Consider the following 18279-nt stretch of genomic DNA (forward strand, 5'->3'; position numbering starts at 1 on the left):
ATTGTTTCGCCCTGCAGACTGAGGAGTTTCCAGCACTGGAGGAAGGAGATGAAGGTGCAGACTCTTTCCCCCGCCCAGTAGAACTGGCGCTTACCCTGAGCCGAAGTGACACCCCTGACCAGATGGAGCATGAAGTAATCGTCATAGTGACAGACACAGAGAGTGAGGAGGACCAGGAAGAGGATGATGAAGAGGAAGAAGAGCCGGTAGAGAGTTTTTGTCAAGCATTTTAAAAGGCAATATGTAAAGTGTCCTTAGGTGCCAGTTTGGGTTTTGATTTCCTGCCACTCATGATTTGTCCACTGCTCAATGTAGGACTATGATGAGGAAGAAGAGGAGGAAGAGGAAGAAGAGGAGGAGGAAGATGAAGAAGATGAGGAGGAAGACGATGGAGAAATGGGGGAAGAAGGAGAGGACAGTAACGAGGGGAGCGGAGACGGCAACGAGGCATACGAAGGAGATGACACAGAGGTTCGATTACCTATGACACATAATGTATTTACCGTAACTACTTTGACCTTTTATACGTCCTCACCCACTCAGCTCTCACATCCAGTACACCGTGTTAACCCTTCCCACACTTTCAGTCAGGGATAGGTACCCTTTCCAGCTCACACACTCAGTTTTTCCACAGTCTCATTTAAATGTCACTTGCATTTTACTCCGTGTTGTAACTTTCTGTCTGCGTGAAAGCTGTGTTTTTGTGTTGACTTTAGTTGTTTACCTTTTTGCTCAAGCGGGATGAGTCAGTGTCTGCAAAGGGACACGTAACCGCCTTTCATTTGTAATCTGCATGTATGAAAGTTGTTTGAAGTGGGGAATACCATTAACTACTGTCCAGTGTTTTTAAATGGATTACTTTTGAAGCCAGTTGTTAAAAGAAAAAAGGGCCATACCAGCTGCAACGATGACTGAAGTTTATTACCAAGCAAATTGAACATAAACTACGGGTGTCAGCTCTGCACACAAGAGTATTATGAGGGAGTATTTACTTACTGAATTCTATAAACCTGGATGAAAAGTTTAAAAGAGACTAAACAAATCAGAGATGATCACTGAATAATGAAATAATTTAACATATTTATTAAACACTCATTAACTAAATTAGTCTTTAAGTCACATTTAAACATTAATTTCTTTAAATCTAAACAATATATGTCAGGTCGTGTAGGTACAGTGTGCTCTCTTTTTGAACGGCACACCATGCTGTATAATGCTGCCCTATTTTTTTACTTTTGTATCTATGGTAGCATCAGGATTAAAGTGTTTTTTTTTTTTTTTTTTTAATCATCTCAGGTTTAAAAATGTATTTACAATATTGAGAAAGTACAGTAGTATTTTAAAGGGAGATTAAATATCTATCGTGGTTTACAGCTAATGATTCCCAATACAGGGTTTTTCCCGCTAGCTTTAAAAGGTTATTTTCTTTTTAGAAGCAGCATCATGGACAAGACCCTTAAATTTGTACACAAAAAAAGCTGATTTGAAATTGTGCGTTTAGTTCACCTACTGTTTGTGTGGGTTCTGTAATGGGTCCTCAGCATTGAAAACTAATATATATGGAAGTACTTAACCCAGAGCTTTTATCCCTTTCTGAATGGAGCTTTCTTCCATATAGAAAGAGAATTAATTATAATGTGTATATGGTGCTCTGCCGGTATACCCTGCCGTCTGTACTGTGTGGGAACCATCCCATAAGCTGCTTCCTCTCATTCTACCAAACTCCTGTTTCCCTTTACTACTCATCTTCACATTTCCTATTTTTCTCACTTTAACTTTTTAAGATTGTACTCATGGTTTTCCTTTTCTCTTTTTTTTTATTTTTATTAATTCCCTTTGTTCTCTCTACTCTCAGGGAGCTGATGTAACAGACCCGGGCACAGAGACCGAGGAGAGTTTGGGGGCGTCTGACTCCACCCAGAGGCCAGCAGATTCCCAGACACCCAGCTGTAAGATCCAGGAAACCTTGTCAAATGCACATACGTAGATCTACCTCAGTCCCTCCCTATGCGCTCACAAACTGTCCCGCCATCCATTTAGTTATCTGACACGATGACTGAGAAAGTTGTAATATGTTGTTGTCTGTCTGAAGGGAAGAGTGGTACAAGTGGTAGCCAAAATAAAGGTCATTCCCAACTAAAAAGGCACATAAAGGTTGGTCTACTTGGAAAATGAATCAAATGATTCAAGATAATTTGTTCATGTTGTAGCCCTATATAGCTGTTTTTAAGCATAAAACACACAAATTGAGTGCCTTAGGCTTTTTAAAATGAGAAAAATATAAAATACTGGTTTCATTAGTAAACCAGACAGATTCTCAGATCTAATAAAATATTTATTTACATTTGAAACACAAACAATTTCGGATTAAAGAATAGAAAAAACAAACCATTAATAATCACTCCCAGTAAAACAGTACAGTAGAGAACAATATAACTTAACTGAAAGTTTATAGTTCAGTTTATAGCTGCTACTATAACACCTTTTTATTTACTTTTAAGTATTTATAAACTTAAAAGCACTGTTCATGAGTCCCTTCTTTAGTCCTTAACATAGTGAGTCAGTGTTTGGAGTAGCCTTTGTTCCCTCTACAATGTTCAGCAGGATTTCTTCTGAATTATACCACCAGGTATTAATCCCAGGTACACAATCTGAGAGTCTTGTAACATAAAATTTCCTGATGGCTCTGAATAACTGTCCCAGAATGTTTGTATTCTTATACTTGACCCAGAAACATGTAAGTGACTTGCATTCATCTCCCCACACAACTGTTGATATTTCTTTATGTGGGGTGTTATAAAAAAAAAGCAGCAGATTAAATTCTTCCATCTGAATTTCCTCCATCTTTTAGAGCTTGTTGCATTCTGCTCACTCTTCAACAGTTTAATGTTCAATTACAGTTCCCATTTCAGTTTTACTTATAATGAATTTCTTCCGTTTCCTTTTTGTAATCCACTGTGCAGTTTAAAAACAATCTTTGAAGGGCTTCGTTTGTATGCAACTGTTAATCCTACAATCACTTCACTACATACTGCTGAAATTCTTTTTTTTTTTTATTTCTATATCAGAAATGTCTCAGCTGTAAATATCTGAACAGATCCCCGTTTTCTAAAATTAAATTCTCCTTTGAGTTTTTCAAAAGTCTTCCCCTCTATGAGTGTACATACAGTTGTTATTCCTTTTTCTCTCCACCTTACAAATGTATTATCCATCTATCTCTCCAGATCAGAAGTTAAATGTCTCCTTACAATTTGTATTTTCTGATCTCAATCAATATTCTCAGTGAATCTTAGATGAAATGTTCTCCCTTTTGGTCTGTATATTCTTCTCCACCTAAAACACGACCTATAGTTTTTATAGTTGTCCTTTTTTAATTGTTTTTTAAATGTTCAAATTGTGCCACACACTTTCAGTTCCTCTACAGCTGTTCCATATATTCACCCCTTTAAGAGAATTACAATTATTTATTCTCTCATTAACTTTTTTTTACCTTAAACATGAGTTGTAGTATTTCAAATTCTTCCAAGTCTCAGAATTTCAGTGCCTATTAATAATTTAATGAAAAGTGGGTTAGTTGGTCTTTGATAAGTAGTTTTGTTCACAATGGGCCGCTGTTTATTTGAGCATTTCCACTATTGTTTTAGTCGAGGGCAGCACAATGGAGGCCTTCTCAGCAGAACAACCTATCACAAGCTCTGGTACAAGGATGCCCCAGTCGCCACGGAGACCATCACATCAGCTGCCCCCTCGCTTGAACATCCACACCGCCCTGACATCAGAACTGGGACCACCTGCTCAGGTTCAGGTATGAAGAGTAATCTGTCCTTTAGTAAGGAAAGGAAAACTCATTTTTTTAGTATTAACCTTTTTAATATTATCTCTATCTGTAGATCACATGCACAGCTAACCAATTTTTAACGTTACTTCACAGCGTATCCCTGTTCGTCGAGTCCCTCAGCTCACTCCTGGGGTGTCAGCCAGCGCTGTAAGTCCTCCTATAATTAGAATTTACAGTAACTACATTTACATTTTACTACTGTGTTTGTGTGCATGTTTGCGTCCAACATTTTCTGCTTTTTCTCTCTCTGCAGCAGCATTTCTTTGATGAGGATGACAGGATGGTTCCCAGCACTCCCACTCTGCCTCATCGCTCTGATGGTTGTGACCAGGCCATCCAGTAAGTTTCACACGTACGCAGACCAGAAAGTCAGAATGTCTGGGGAAACTCATGATGCAGTACATGATCTCACATATTATGATTTAGTATGGTCATATAATATGAATACAAATACTTGTGGTCCACAATGTGGAAATTTGGTTTCACCATAAGACACAACTCACTATACACTGTACACAATATCACATTAACCTACCATGCAAATAACTGAGAGCAAAGTCAGGAGCACCACTCTGTGTCCTAGTCTACTGGATCCTACTTTCATTTATTATCTTTTATATGACTTTAAAATGTATTCAGACCTCTAAGTTATAGTCTTGAACAATTATATATTTTGAAATGTTTAGAGTTGGAGGCTTGCATGTATATTTCGATATTTGTATAAATAGAAAACTGTGGTAAAAATAACCTAAAATACTTTATGGCACTGGATAACTGTGTGTGTGTTTGTCAGTTCTCCCCATGTGGCAGGTGTGTCTCGCTTCAGGTTTGGTCTTTCAGACGACATGCCACAGACCAGCTCGTCCTCGCACTCTGACCTTGGACAGCTCGCATCACAAGGAGGTACTCCACCTCCACCACGTCATGTAGAGTAACAGCTTATGTAAAAACAGCATTAAACACAACACAAACAACTTTTTTTTTTTCTTGTCTTCAGGCCTTGGTATGTATGAAAGCTCCTTGTTCTTAGCAACTCACGAAGAGGAGTCTGGTGGACGCAGCGTTCCCACTACACCGTTACAAGTTTCAGCACCAGGTATCCGTCTCTCTGTCAGTCTGAGATCTGTTTTGTTTATCTATGCACCCACCCGTTTCATCAACATACTCAACATCTGAAAATAATTTTCAGATTTGGGAGCATCGTCAGAACAACATCAATCAGTGTGTCTTTATCTTGTTTTTATGTTCTTCTCTTCCAGTAACTGTCTTCTCAGAGGACACCACTGAGCACGCCTCTCAGTCGGTTCCCATGGTGAGCACGTCCACACCGGGCCTGGTTGTGCCAGGAGCAGCCAGCACAGGGGAGGAGAGAGACAACATCTTCCTGGAGCCAGACACTGATAGGTGAGGCTCACTTCTCTCAGCTGTTTGTGTTTTCATGTGTCTGGGTTTTTTTTTTGGCTGCTGTTTAAATTGAGACCTCTGGCTCTCCAGTCAGCTGGCTTTCCTCTGCCCTTCAACTGCAACAGTCATTATTTATTGCCATGCACACTTCAAGACTGATACAAAATGTGACCCTTTCCTTATTCGCTATAAATCTGTTTCTCTCTCTCCCGCTGTTAATAACGATAGCTGAGTCTAGGGAGTGCAGCGGATCACAAAACTCACAGTTCGGATTGTACCACAGTTTACAGTCACAGATTGGTCTCACTCCAATATCTGATTGGTTTCTACGTCATGAGTAATAGCCTTTCAACACTGACGCTGCTGTGCCCCAGGCAGAGACTGTAGCTGCTCCAGTGAGCAGAGCTGTTTGTTAAGGGGAAGGCTGCAGTTACAATAAACATAATTTTATTATCCATTTCTACAACGACAAGCATGTCCAGTTTCCCACTTACAGCACTGAGAAGTCACAGCCTACAGGATTTCACTGAATTGAGTCGAAAGCTTCTAAAACAGTTGTTTTTTATTGCAATTCAGTGAGACAGCATGCATCTGTCTTGTTGACCTTTTCACATTGAGATTTAGGGAATTATTACTTTACAAGTAACAGCAGCAGTGAAAGTGTAGGTTTAAATTTGGTCCACAGTTCACGTGCATGTCGAATTGTGCTGGGAAGTCTGTACAGATCAGGGATCAACTGTGATCCATTGCACCAATAGCTGAATCAAATATAAAACTCTACTGAAAGTTAGCAGGTTTATAAAAAGTGCCTTGTTGATTTTTGTGATCTTTCATTCATGTTTTTCAGCTGATTTTAAGACTGCAGGACTATATAATTTGATCAGATCCCATGCATGTTGTATGTTGGTTTGTTTATTCCAGGTCCAGTGCAGAAGTGTCAGTGGAACCAGTGGTCTCACAGGGGGATATAGAGGAGCCAAGTCAGCCATCTGACAAGGCCAGCCCCTCCACTAGCCAGGAGCCCTCCTCCAGCTCTGCAGGTACAGTGTAGCCACATGACTATTCAGATCCCTGCTGTAAATTACTATTTTTATCATTTAATCTCTCATTGTGTGTCCTAATTAGTGTTGAGTTCTGACTGTGCTGCGTTTTTTTTTTTTTTCTAGATACAAGCAGTGCTCCACCTAGACCCTCTAGACCTGGAACCAGCAGACAATTGCAGCGCTGGCCAGAAAACCGTGGTGGCCGCATGAAGAGAGGTAACATATGAAAGTACTCACACAAATTGGGTAGTAAGGCAGCTAATGTTGCTCATTACTGTGAAACTGTTCAGGCTCTCGTTAGCTCTGTGCTCACTTAATCCATTGCTCATTTTCAGGCTAATACAACAAGGTGTTTAAAATTCATAAAGAGCATTTAATTCTCTTCAAAGTCTATCTGGCTAATTGTGTATTTGCAACAAAAGTATTGCAAATGGATTATAAGCATTTGTTTATGATGATTGAAAGCAAGAGTAACAAAATTATGCTGTAAAGTTCATGTATTGCAAGAGAATAATTATTTTCTGCTACAATACAGAAACAAAATCAGTAAACCTGGTAGTATCACTCTGATTTATCTTCCATACACACACTTTTGAAACAATATTGTAATTTATTGTAAGTCAAATATAAAATTGCAGATTTCCAGTTTGATGTTTCAGACTTGTAAAAAAAAAAAAACACAACTTTGAATAATAAAATACAATATTAACAACAGTCATAATGTGAACTTAAATCCTGGCAAAGCATTTGTTTCATTGTAATTACCAGTCATTGCAGTTAATATATGTTGGTGTATAATAATTCAGTTTGATGTTGAGAAAAATAACAGAGGAAATACTTTCATTCTTCTCATTCTTTTATATTTCATACACATTTTATACAGCCACTGTACAGAATCTTTACATCAGTATAGCAGGCTATGTTTTAAAAAAAAAAAATGTATATCTCAACAGGTCAAGGATTTCCTCCTCGGGGTGTCCATGGAAGACGTTTCGCCAGATGAAGCACTAATGAGAAAACCTGACAACCATTATCGGATAACTTTTCATTCCCGTCAGAAACACATTTTCCAATCATAGAGTTCAGATTCTGTATTCAGACTCGATAATGTTGTTGTTCTGAAGCTTGTTGTTTTTGGTTTCATTTTGAATGTGCTTGTAAAGTACCTATTTTTTAATGAGTCTATGCTGAAGCAGTGTGTTTTATGAAGAATGTAATAAACTATTAGAAAAACACAACTCTCTCTGATCAGACTTTCTTTGGGCATTTGAAGATGTTGTTGCTCTGAGGTGGCGTGTTGGCTGGAGGAGCTGCAATGACAGGACGTTCACCATCCACCCTTACGTTGTAGGATTTGGCTGCAAAACACAGAATGGTTGATTAGTTAATTAAGCATTTTAAAATATGCATGGTATTGAAGATGTACTTTTTATCCGTGTTCCTGCCAGTTTCCCTTTTAGTGGACATGAATTTGGCAGGATTTTATGCGTCTTCAAGCAGGCCTGTCTTCAGCTTTTGGCTACAGCAGGACATTAATTTTAAAAGCAGTAGTGTGTCTTCAGTGACATAAATGACTAGACAGACTCCTGGCGTGAGACATCTACTTTAGATTTTAAACTGAGTGAAATATTTTCCTCAGGAACTACAGCATTCTTTAAACTATAGGTACCATCATCAAAATGGGAACTTTTACTGTGGTTTCTCCATAATAAACTCGAGCCATAGGTGAATGGAAACCGCCCTTAATGACCTTTACATCTGCCTAGTCCCCCACCCCACCCTGACACACACACCCAGACACACATGGTCCTCGTTAGGCATTTCAGACATCATGTGAATGAGTAACAAATGTCTTATTGCGGGCAGAAAAGTGAAGGAGCTTTTGTTCTTTTGAAGATATTATGAACAGAGAAATGAAGGAAGCGGTATTTAAGGAGTTGGGAGTTCAATTCTTCTGGGATCTTGATTTCAAAACCTTTGTGCTAGAAGGAGTTTAAACTAAATCTGCTCCCTAACCAAGAAATAACTACAGCACTGGTATGAACTGCAGACTTACATCTTGAGAAGACGTAGTATTTGTATCCTTCTGGCTCTCTGTTGCTTGGGACGGACACAGCAGCAGTGACGGTGGTGGGGAAACCTCTCCAAGACGTCCGGATGTTGACGGTTGGCCCCAGAAGAGACACTGAAAAGAAAAACAGTTGAGTGTAAAATTTGTGGATTTCATAGTGTTTTTATTTTTATTTTTTTAAATATATCTTTCTGTTTCTGCATTCCCATGACCAGAACACAGGTCAATTCATTTCCACTTTGCCAATTATTTACAAGATGGACCTTGCTGCCCCTCTCACCCCCACAAAAGCATGACTCACTTACAACTACATGTGTGTGTAACTCAAATAAAAACATGTTTACGTGAGTTTAAGTTAAATCTGTTAAAATGCTCAGCAAATACCCAGTACACTCACCACAGTTACATCAATACAGGACCACACAAATGAGAAAAATATAATGCTTTGGTTAAGGTGAGTGGCACAAATCAGAGATTTCTACTCATATTTGAGTTTTTCTTTTTCGTTTGGTCCAAATCAGATTACAGGTCTGATGTTTTGCAATGTGACCTCAGTGTGAGCAGTCGTATAAATTGCTGTGACTTTTACGTCACTCTAGATCAACATTAATCATGCGAGGTACTTCGGGACAGTGACCTGTTCACACAGGATTCTGACATAGGCCACATTTTAAAAATCAGCCAAACAAAAAATAAAGCTTGCAGTGTGAACATGTAACACAAGTTAAAAATATTCCTTGTCCCGTATAGTTACCTGCTTGTCGAACAATTCGGTTGCGGACTGTGTAAGTGGCATGCTGGACTTTCCTGCCACATGTTGGACTGGTGCCAAACTGGTATGAATATTTCTGGACCGATCCCCCTGGAAGAACCATGTGCATATGAGTATTTAATGAATAAAAGTTTTACACTAAAAAGACAAAAATACAATAACACAGAAGCAGTTCATCACCTCTCTTGAAGAAGTAAACAGACTCCCTCCTCCTCTGGTATTGAGGCACAGACAGAGCAGCTGTGATGTGGCCCCGAAGTCCATCAAAGCCTGTTTCAATCACCTTTGGGTATCCAGTGTCCAAAACATCATTTTCAAATCTCCAGTATTGGGGTCCCTGCAAAGATCACAAACCAAAATGTTAAATGCTCGGGCAACTAATTCCTGATATAGTGCAAATGGTCACATCCATGAAATCCCTCAAATTCAGGTTTGTCAAATACCGTCATGGGTTCGTATTAGATAAGTTTATTTACCCTGAAAATGTAGGTTTTGCCCTGACAGTTGCAGCGGGTGAACACAGTGTCAATGGGGGAAGGGACGCCCCACACCTGTGTGATGCCACGAGCCGGACCAGGCAACCTGTTTGTGCCCAGAAACCAGAAGTAGTGCCCTGAAAGACAAAGTTGTTACATAAGGTGGTCAATTACTATCAGAGTAATTTCAAAGTCTGTTCTAATTTTTTTTGTCAATTATATATTTTATTGTTATGTTTATATATATTCTTTATTTTTGCTCCTTATTTCAGGTCTGTTCTTTTTAAGTAAAAGTACCAATACAACAATGAGAAAAAAACTCCACCAGCAAAATTGCTTTAAAGCATCAAAAGTATTCATTTTACTGTTGTAGCTAGTCCTGGTGCTGCTAGTTTTAACTTCTTTATTTACTGTTTTTTACTGTTCTTTAGTCCAGTGATTTCCAACCTAGGGGTCGGGCCCCCAGAAAAGGGCCACAAGATAACTGAGGGGTCAGATGATTGATTAATAGGATAGAAATAATACTGTATAATTTTACCTCTTCAAACTGTTAAACATAAACCACTGTGTAAATGTAAATCACTCTTCACAGTACAATGTCTTGTATTATAAAAGCTCATCAAAGTTTTCTAAACCGAATTATATATATATATATATATATATATATATATATATATAATAACTATAGTTGTCAGATAAATGTAGTGAAGTGAAAAATAATACAATTTATCCCTTACAATATTGGATTTAATGTATAAAGTAGCATCAAAAATGACTTAAGTTCTTGAGTAAATATACTCATATATACTTGAATATACATTTTCCACCATTGGTCTTTTATATGTTATTTAACTGGTTGGCTTAACTCGTAATACAATTGTAGATCTGCTCACTGTGAACAAACTCAGCAGCAGCTGCCTGGTTGGCACTAACCTCTGAAAACCACAATTGTGCCGTTCCTCAGCGTAGTGACTCCGCTGACAGGCCGCCCACTACACAGATTTGTATCGTTGTTGTCATCTGGGAAAAAGGACATATTTGTGAGGAAACCATCTGTTTGAATAAACAAGCAATAATAGAAGAAAAAAAAAAAACCTGCAATCACAGCCTGTGTTAAATGTAATGTTGTGCTCCAGGAGCTACAAGGACTTTCCCTGCTTTGTGAACTTTTCTTTCCATTCTTTAAAGATTTATGTCCAATTTCAAAGGACTGTTTCATTTATATTGTGGGAAAGCAGCCACCTCTGTCATTTAATATAGTGTAGCTACGCTTTGAAGGAGGACTCTGTTGACCCACAGGCGCAATGAAAAAACAACCAAGCTTATAAAGCAGGCTTCGAGTAGAAATAAATATGTACTAGGAACTAAAGGCCTCCATTTTTTTCAACAGTGTTAGACCCGTGTAAAATAAATCCTTTATTAGCAGGAGCTGCAGGTAGGAAATGTCTTCTCTCAGAGTCTCAGAATTAACCTTTAAGGCAATTCATTTTCTTACCTTGAGTTGAGAATCAGATCCAATGATAAAAACCTTCTTACCTGCTTGGTAGTTTCTGGGATCGTCTATGTTGAGAGTCTGTGACGTGTCCAGAGGCTTGGTCTCAGGCTTGGTCTCAGGCTTGGTCTCAGGCTTGGTCTCAGGCTTGGTCTCAGGCTTGGTCTCAGGCTTGGAGCTGGGTTCAGCCACAGTTGGTATAGCTGGCAACGGTTTATCTTGAGGTTTTGTGGTGGCTTCAGATTGTGTGGGTTTGGTCGGGTTTGGGGTGACGTTTAGTGGATCTGCACTACTTACTTCTGGTGCAACATCATCTATATTGTCATCCCGCACTGTATCTGTGGATGTAGGGATGTGGGTCGTCAAGGCATCGAGCTCTGACAGGTTCCCGGACCCCGCTGGAGAAACACTGGCGGAAGGATCTTCAAGGTCTCCCAGAGAAGAAGGAGGGCCTGTTATGACATTTTGCGCGTTGATCTCAGCATCATCCAGTTTGGGATTTGAAGTTGTGGGCACTGATGAGGTGGGGATGGTGGTGACCTGAGAGTTTGCCAGGGTTGTGGAGGAGCCTGTGGATACTGAAGTGTCCACAGGTGGGTAGGAGGTTGTGGTTGTAACTTCTGGTTTATCAGAGGAGGCTACAGTCGGTTCTATAGTCTGTATCTCAGGAACAATGTCATCCTCGGGCTGTACTTCTGCCTTCTCGAGCTCTGGGGTGTTGGCTGTGGGAGAATATTCTGTTTGGGGTACTGAGGTTGCAGCAGGCTGGCTGGAGATGTCGTCAACTGCTGTTGTGGGCGGAGGGAGAGTTGTTCCTGAGTCAGGTGAGCTTGTAGGATCATCTGGAGGAGGAAAAACATCATATAAACTCTTACATTTACATTTAAATTGAATGTACTCAAGGGTAGGCACAAGTATGTTCTTTAGAAAATGAATAACAGCATGTACAGATGGGTGGCAAAGTAAAGGAAAAACCTGAATAAAAGAGTAGATAACATACATGTAACAAATGCAGATGCTTTTATACACTGAATGGTCTAATAACTGATGGTCCCTCCACACAAAAGAAATATTTAAGCATATTATTTGCACAGTGTGACAAGTATAAGACATATGCCACTGGATCACACACCTAAGCTCTCAGTGGTGGGGTAAAGGGTGGAGGGGCTGTCATTGGCCTGTGTTGTTTCATCTAGACGAGTCGTCTCTGTACTGAACTCTGGATCCTGTGTGGGTTCAATATCCATTTGATCCAGCAGGTCAGATGTAGACAATTCATATCCACTGGTACCCTCTGGGGTTGGAGTTGCCTCCGGGTCCTCCCCTCCATTGTAGGAAACGTCATCATTGGGAAAAATCTGGCTGTACATATCTAGAGGAATGTGAAAGTGAGAAAAGATGTGTGTCACACTCATGAAACTTTACTGGGGAAAATAAATGCTTCACTTCATTTATTATCCATGCACATCACTGCCCACCATCACTGACAGCTTCTTGAGGATATGAGGTTGGACTGACCAGTGGAATTAAATAGTCATTTGTGGGCAAAAAAGCCAGAATTAAATAATATAAATCAGGGGCGTAGCAAGATGCAAAGCGGGGGAATGCTCCAGGGAGATATTTTTCCCATTTACAGCAGCTATGGGCACTATTTTTCAAGCCATTTGAAATAAAAGAATACATAAATTCTGTACATAATTTGGGAAAAACATGATAGTATACATCCTATATTGTATTTATTTGTTATGTCTTAATCATTCTGAAACCAGAACACAACAAATGTTGAGGATGACTAATATACTTGGCATTGTTTATTAAATGTTTTTAATCAACACTTCTTATTTTCCTGCCTTTGTTTTCTTTATCATGCACTGTGACATTCCAGACGGAAATGTCACAACACGTCTTCCTCCTAAGAGAGAAGTAACAAGGATGCAAGAGTATTTCCACCAACAAAACTATTCCCAGCCATTTACTGAATTAAAACCTCCAAGAAAATGTTCTGTCATCCTTTCTTGGCTTCATTTGGTACTTTCCTCTCTTGTGACTGAGCCTGTGCCCATAACCCTCCTACATACTCTTGACAACACTGCTTCCTTGTGTATCTTTTGGCCAGCGAGGCTTGTGCACTTGGCTTGTTCTGGTGAGAATTGGCACCCAAAGAAAACCGCAGCAAGCATCCACAGTGTGGCAGTCAACCATAGACATCTTCCTGCCGTCTTCCTGACATATGCCTTATTACATCCACTGAGTTCGGCTCATAATTATCTTTGAAGTATTATAAAACAAATGACTTAAAGAGTCAGTTTAGAAAGCATTGGTTTCTGTCACTGGAATCAAGTGGCAGTTTAAGATGTGTGTAAAGTTTTGTACAACTTCCTTGAGTACATTTCAAAACACGTATTCACCTGCATCGTCTCCCTCGCTGAATGTAGAAGGCTGCTCTGTTGCTTCATTCTGAATGGGCTCTGTGGGAATATTCATGAATAGAGGTTAAAGGGTAAAAAACTAATTATTCTTAAATCCCAAATTACTGAAAATGTAAAAAAAAAATATAATCTTTGCCAAGTCAGATATACCTTTGGGTTTTTTATCATTTACATTATGGCATGAATTAGTCTTCACTGGTGCTGTAGCACTGGGTGCTCCATTGATTTCTTCTGTTGTATGTACCAAGACAGAAAATATTGTCAAATTTATCCCAATGCATCAATGCAGATTACTGCATGCATTGCATGCTACTCCACATGCTGGTGGACATGCATATTTATAACGTCAAAAATAATGTTAACTCCTTTGCACTTCATGCACGTGTACTGATCTCAGATGAGGGCTGACTTGAACTTGCAGCCATGCAGTCAAATGACTATCACTGTATTTGCTGGTCATGTAGCAAATGACAGTCAAATTTTAAAAGACGACCCCAAAGATGTACAAGCACTTTTAGGGATCAGAACATCAAATATCACGGTGATACTACTGAGTATGAAACTGTGACGTAAATCTGTTAACATGCAGAAAATAAGGCACACACACACAATCATGCTGAATTTGTCGGACAAGCCTTACCTTCTGCATCACAGTGGCTCTTGTAATCTGAACAACACTGATTGTACTTTATGCAGTTTGAGTCGCAGCTACACAGCCGACCTCTTTTGAAGTTTTCTCCACATCGTCCTTTACACGAGTTTGCTGTTGCACACAAACACAGCAGACTTAAGCAAAACAGGCCTGCACAATAAGACTACTCAGTACTGATTATATTTGATTTATATAATTATTTTTGTAATTATTTTGTTTGAAATATTCAGACAATATATGAAATGTTGCTCTCAGCACTGATGGGGGTTGGTAAAATAATCACTGCAGACTTGGAAAATCTGTGATAAACTGACATAAAATAATGTTTGATGAGTGTAAAAACTGTGATTAGTAACACAAAATGTTTAGGTATCGGTTTTCTGTTAGTATAGCAGTACTACATAGCAGTTTTTAAATCCTATTATATTCTCAAGCACTTTTGCCAAAATGTTTCTAAAATTCAAGGTATAATTATTATATAAAAAATATATATAAAATAAATTTTGTGCTTTATAAATAAAACTGCCTTGCCATAATAGTGACAGACTGATACGTATATCAGAAGAGAAAAGTCTCACCTGTGGTGCACTGGGATTCATAGTCTCTGCAGCACTCTTCATAAGACAGGCAGGTATAATCACACTGGCACATGTAACCCCTGTAGTACTCGGCACCACATCGTCCTTTACAGCTTGCTGTTTATGAGAAAGAGTACACAGTGACAGAAAGAAATGTCAGAGAAAGACATACTATGTGGATAATAAGATGGCATCTGTGGCTTTAAAATGGATCATTATTATCTCCAACAACACAGTCTACTTCAGGACATAGTCTGTAAATAATACAACTGTGCCAGGAATTGATTTCTGTACTGGCAAATACAGATACATATGTTACCCCTCTGGTAAATAATTATCAACAGAGTAAACATGAATGAGTACAAGCACAGAAAGCACATGATACATTCCAGGAAAGCCCTTAAATACATTTCAGTTTCTCTGTTGAATACAAATGTCACATAAATTATACTCACCCTGAGCAGCACTTAATGTGAAGGAACAAGCCAGAAAAATAACAGCACAAAGTACAGCAGAAGACATCTTTCTGTAAATCTGAAACTAAGCAGACACACACAGACAATACATCCATCAGATTCCTCTTGTGTCAGGAGTTCGTTTATGTTCATAACTGAGAGATAAAAGAGGAAATAAAAAGTGACCTACCTTATTCGAGCCTCTGTCAGAATCCTGCCTGAAGGTTCGACTCGGCTGCTTTTAAAAGGCTGAAAGAGAGACCGGCTGACTTCCTGTTAATTGACAGATCCGGTCTAATTAAAAGTGGTGATCTCACAGGCTGTAAGGGAGGATCCCCCAGTCCTTCCAGACCATAGGTCTAGACATCATGAGTCCCCACAAACAGCTGGAAGCACATCAACACACTTCTGTGCCAGACAGACGACTGACTTCACACACCTCTGAGCAAAAGAATAAAAAAAAGTGTTTGTGACTACCATATGGACGGACAAATAACTCAGCGGAGCGAAAGCCAAGTAGTTTCTGTAACTTCACAGTCGGCAGGGTGTTTCATAGTTTAGTCTTTAAGGACGGATGTTTGTTGTAGGCTACCTTGTATGGTTACCTGGTATTAGAGTCACATGGCCTCAGTTTATCCCTCTGATGTTTATCATCATGTATCATTGTATGTTATGGTTATATGTGATAATACGTGAGAAAATAGTAAAAGTCTTGCATTCAAAATTTCACCCCTAATGAAAATGGACTTTAAGTATCAAGAGTAAAAGTATTCGTTAGTTAATAATAGTTAATAGTTAATATCATATTATCATATTAATGGATTATTCTTAATCCAGCAGTACTTTTTGTACTGCTGTATAAACTCTTGTTTTATAAACTGATCATAGCTTTTTATGTGTAAAATCTTAATCTGAAAATTTGTTATGAAATAAATATAAGTTAAAAATGTAATGAAGGACAAACTTGGGCTATTGGCCGTAACTATATTTGAGGTTTCTGTCCACAAACAAATATTTTCCATTATGGTATGTAGTCAGTGAGTTAACATGAATTTAAGTAAACTGTTTACTGTACGGTGACCTTATTGCAGTGTGGCCTTCAGGGACCTTATGTCAACCTGTTTGATGGCCCTGTTTGTCTCTGTATATATTCACCACTGCAGCAGTTTACAGTTATTGTTGTGTGAACATTAGTCTGATAAAATCCTGTTTTATTCTCTTCTGAAAATATGGATGTAGCTACAAACCAATATAATGTTTTTAAAACCATTATTACTTTTCCTGTCTGTTTGTATGTTTGGTGTTCAAGGCTGAAAACAACTATAAGCTTGTTTTAGAAGTGTAACTATAATGTGACTCCTTAAAACAAGCTATGTTTTACCCCTCATCTGTTTGCATATGTTCACATGATGTGACCATTTCAGGTTTTATTCTTTTTTGAATACTTTTTAAAGGTCTGCAAATGGTAATATTGTCCATGAATTCATAGGACAAAAACAAAGATTAGAAGATAGCCAACAAATGAATCGCATAAAATATAATGCTTTTGTTTACATTTTAAACATCTTATTATTGGATTTATCCAGCAAACCCTCTCTAAACCCCCTCTATCTATCTATCTATCTATCTATCTATCTATCTATCTATCTATCTATCTATCGATCTATCTATCTATCTAGTTTTTCACATGTAAATTAACTACATTTGGCTGTGATTCCCCTCTACAGAATCACTGTAGATTTTTTTTAATTATAATAAAACAACAGGCAGGATCCTTCTCACTATGCCAGACTGATTACTGTGCTGATGTATTTTTATGTTTTAGGGCTGGTCTGCACTATGGGAATCTTGTGGTTGGAAGTGCTGATGGACCACATCACGCATGTGGTATTTTCCAATCATGTCATGATCCAATTAGAGGTAAAGCGCTCATTAGTGCACTTGTGTCAAGGCAATAATGACAACAGGATCTGGTTGAAATGACTTTGGTAAACACAGACACTAAGCGAAATGTCTTCACAACAATTCCCCCACTATGAAAAGAGGAAGTACCAAGCCCCTGACATCTTAATTTGAAAAGCACTGACTGAGAGTCAACTCTAGCCACAGAGATAAGTTAAGTGGGTCAAGTTGAAGTTTAGAGTTGAATCTGTGCGCCCCCTTGTGTTTACAAGCTTGTCTAAGTTTAATTCTGCTCTGCAATAGTTTGACATCTCAAGAGAAAAGAGTTTCTGCACATGGGTTCAACTTTTATCTGTAAAGCTTGTCGTCCTAATTAAAGTTTGACAATTAAAAGTTTTGCAGTGTGGAAGCTGTCTTCTCTTTGTAGACTGTTGCCTCTGTGGCTTCCTGTGCCTGCTAGGCCCTTCAGTGTGTGCAAACACTGCTCTCTAGTTGAGACTATTTAGAAACTGAACCTGCTGTGACGTACCACAGAGGAGGAGATGGCAGGTTTAAGATTAGAGAAACCAGCGTGTGGTCCATCTGGATGAGGAGTGAATGAATCACTGACATTGTGTTTATTCCCTGATGCTTCAGTGGTGCAACTCTCAGGTAAAATGTGTGTAAAAAACAAAGCTCAGGTGTAGTCATGAACCTTTTTCGGGGGTAGCTTTTCCCTCAATCTGTGAAATCAAGTATGCAAATAGATCACAAAACACAAACATTCATGTTACATAATAAATATATCTACATGCCACTTTCTCTCTCATCATATTTCAGTAATTTCTTCAATCTTAATCCACTAATTTATCCTGGACGCCTCACCATACTTTCCTTTATGAATTATATTGTGCAAATAACGCGCCTCTTTTCTATATTTTTATTTCAGCTGATAAGAGACATAGAAATGTCTCTTATTTTGCTTTAGTTTGTTTTATATTTTTCTTAATTCATGTTTTTCCCAATTATTTATTTATTAATTTAGGGGTTGGACCAATGGCTTCTTGATCTTCCCTGTAACATCTGTTTTACTTGTATGTACATCATACTTTGAATTAATAAAACCTTCAAGAAAATGTAACCAGACAATGCAATCCATTGTAGCAATGGACAATATCAGCATTTTGC

At 38.6% G+C, this 18279-nt stretch overlaps 2 protein-coding genes across 3 annotated transcripts in view; one reads left to right on the top strand and one right to left on the bottom strand.

Annotated features, from left to right (window-relative positions):
* The window catches only part of tprb (translocated promoter region b, nuclear basket protein), a 23174-nt gene extending 15651 nt beyond the window's left edge, over window positions 1-7523 (top strand). The window contains exons 40-51 of one of the 2 annotated variants that reach the window (XM_051376316.1): window positions 18-206; window positions 316-471; window positions 1856-1949; window positions 3645-3805; window positions 3932-3985; window positions 4092-4177; window positions 4632-4741; window positions 4836-4934; window positions 5098-5242; window positions 6164-6282; window positions 6409-6501; window positions 7239-7523. In XM_051376316.1, the coding sequence (XP_051232276.1) occupies window positions 18-206; window positions 316-471; window positions 1856-1949; window positions 3645-3805; window positions 3932-3985; window positions 4092-4177; window positions 4632-4741; window positions 4836-4934; window positions 5098-5242; window positions 6164-6282; window positions 6409-6501; window positions 7239-7288 (1356 nt within the window). In that variant the 3' untranslated portion in view covers window positions 7289-7523. The remainder of the gene's footprint in view (window positions 1-17; window positions 207-315; window positions 472-1855; window positions 1950-3644; window positions 3806-3931; window positions 3986-4091; window positions 4178-4631; window positions 4742-4835; window positions 4935-5097; window positions 5243-6163; window positions 6283-6408; window positions 6502-7238) is intronic. The other variant, XM_051376317.1, reaches the window with a different exon arrangement.
* prg4b (proteoglycan 4b) lies at window positions 6876-15637 on the bottom strand. Its single transcript, XM_051376318.1, has 13 exons — window positions 15401-15637; window positions 15211-15295; window positions 14756-14872; window positions 14166-14288; window positions 13505-13564; window positions 12229-12468; window positions 11141-11938; window positions 10538-10624; window positions 9605-9741; window positions 9309-9465; window positions 9111-9218; window positions 8342-8470; window positions 6876-7643 (listed from the first exon to the last, which is right to left on the bottom strand). The coding sequence occupies exons 2-13, from the start codon at window positions 15275-15277 to the stop codon at window positions 7534-7536; spliced, it is 2133 nt and encodes a 710-aa protein (XP_051232278.1). The 5' UTR covers window positions 15278-15295; window positions 15401-15637; the 3' UTR covers window positions 6876-7533.
* Between the last annotated feature and the right edge of the window lie 2642 nt (window positions 15638-18279).

Source organism: Dicentrarchus labrax, unplaced genomic scaffold (assembly GCF_905237075.1).
Source record: "Dicentrarchus labrax unplaced genomic scaffold, dlabrax2021, whole genome shotgun sequence".
Lineage (NCBI taxonomy): Eukaryota > Metazoa > Chordata > Actinopteri > Moronidae > Dicentrarchus > Dicentrarchus labrax.

Coding starts and splice junctions, on each gene's coding strand:
- prg4b (XM_051376318.1), bottom strand. CDS start 15,277: ATGTCTTCTGCTGTACTTTGTGCTGTTATTTTTCTGGCTTGTTCCTTC. Junction 14,289..14,755: donor TGAATCCCAGTGCACCACAG/GTGAGACTTTTC, acceptor TGTGTGCAACAG/CAAACTCGTGTAAAGGACGA. Junction 12,469..13,504: donor CAGCGAGGGAGACGATGCAG/GTGAATACGTGT, acceptor ACATTCCTCTAG/ATATGTACAGCCAGATTTTT.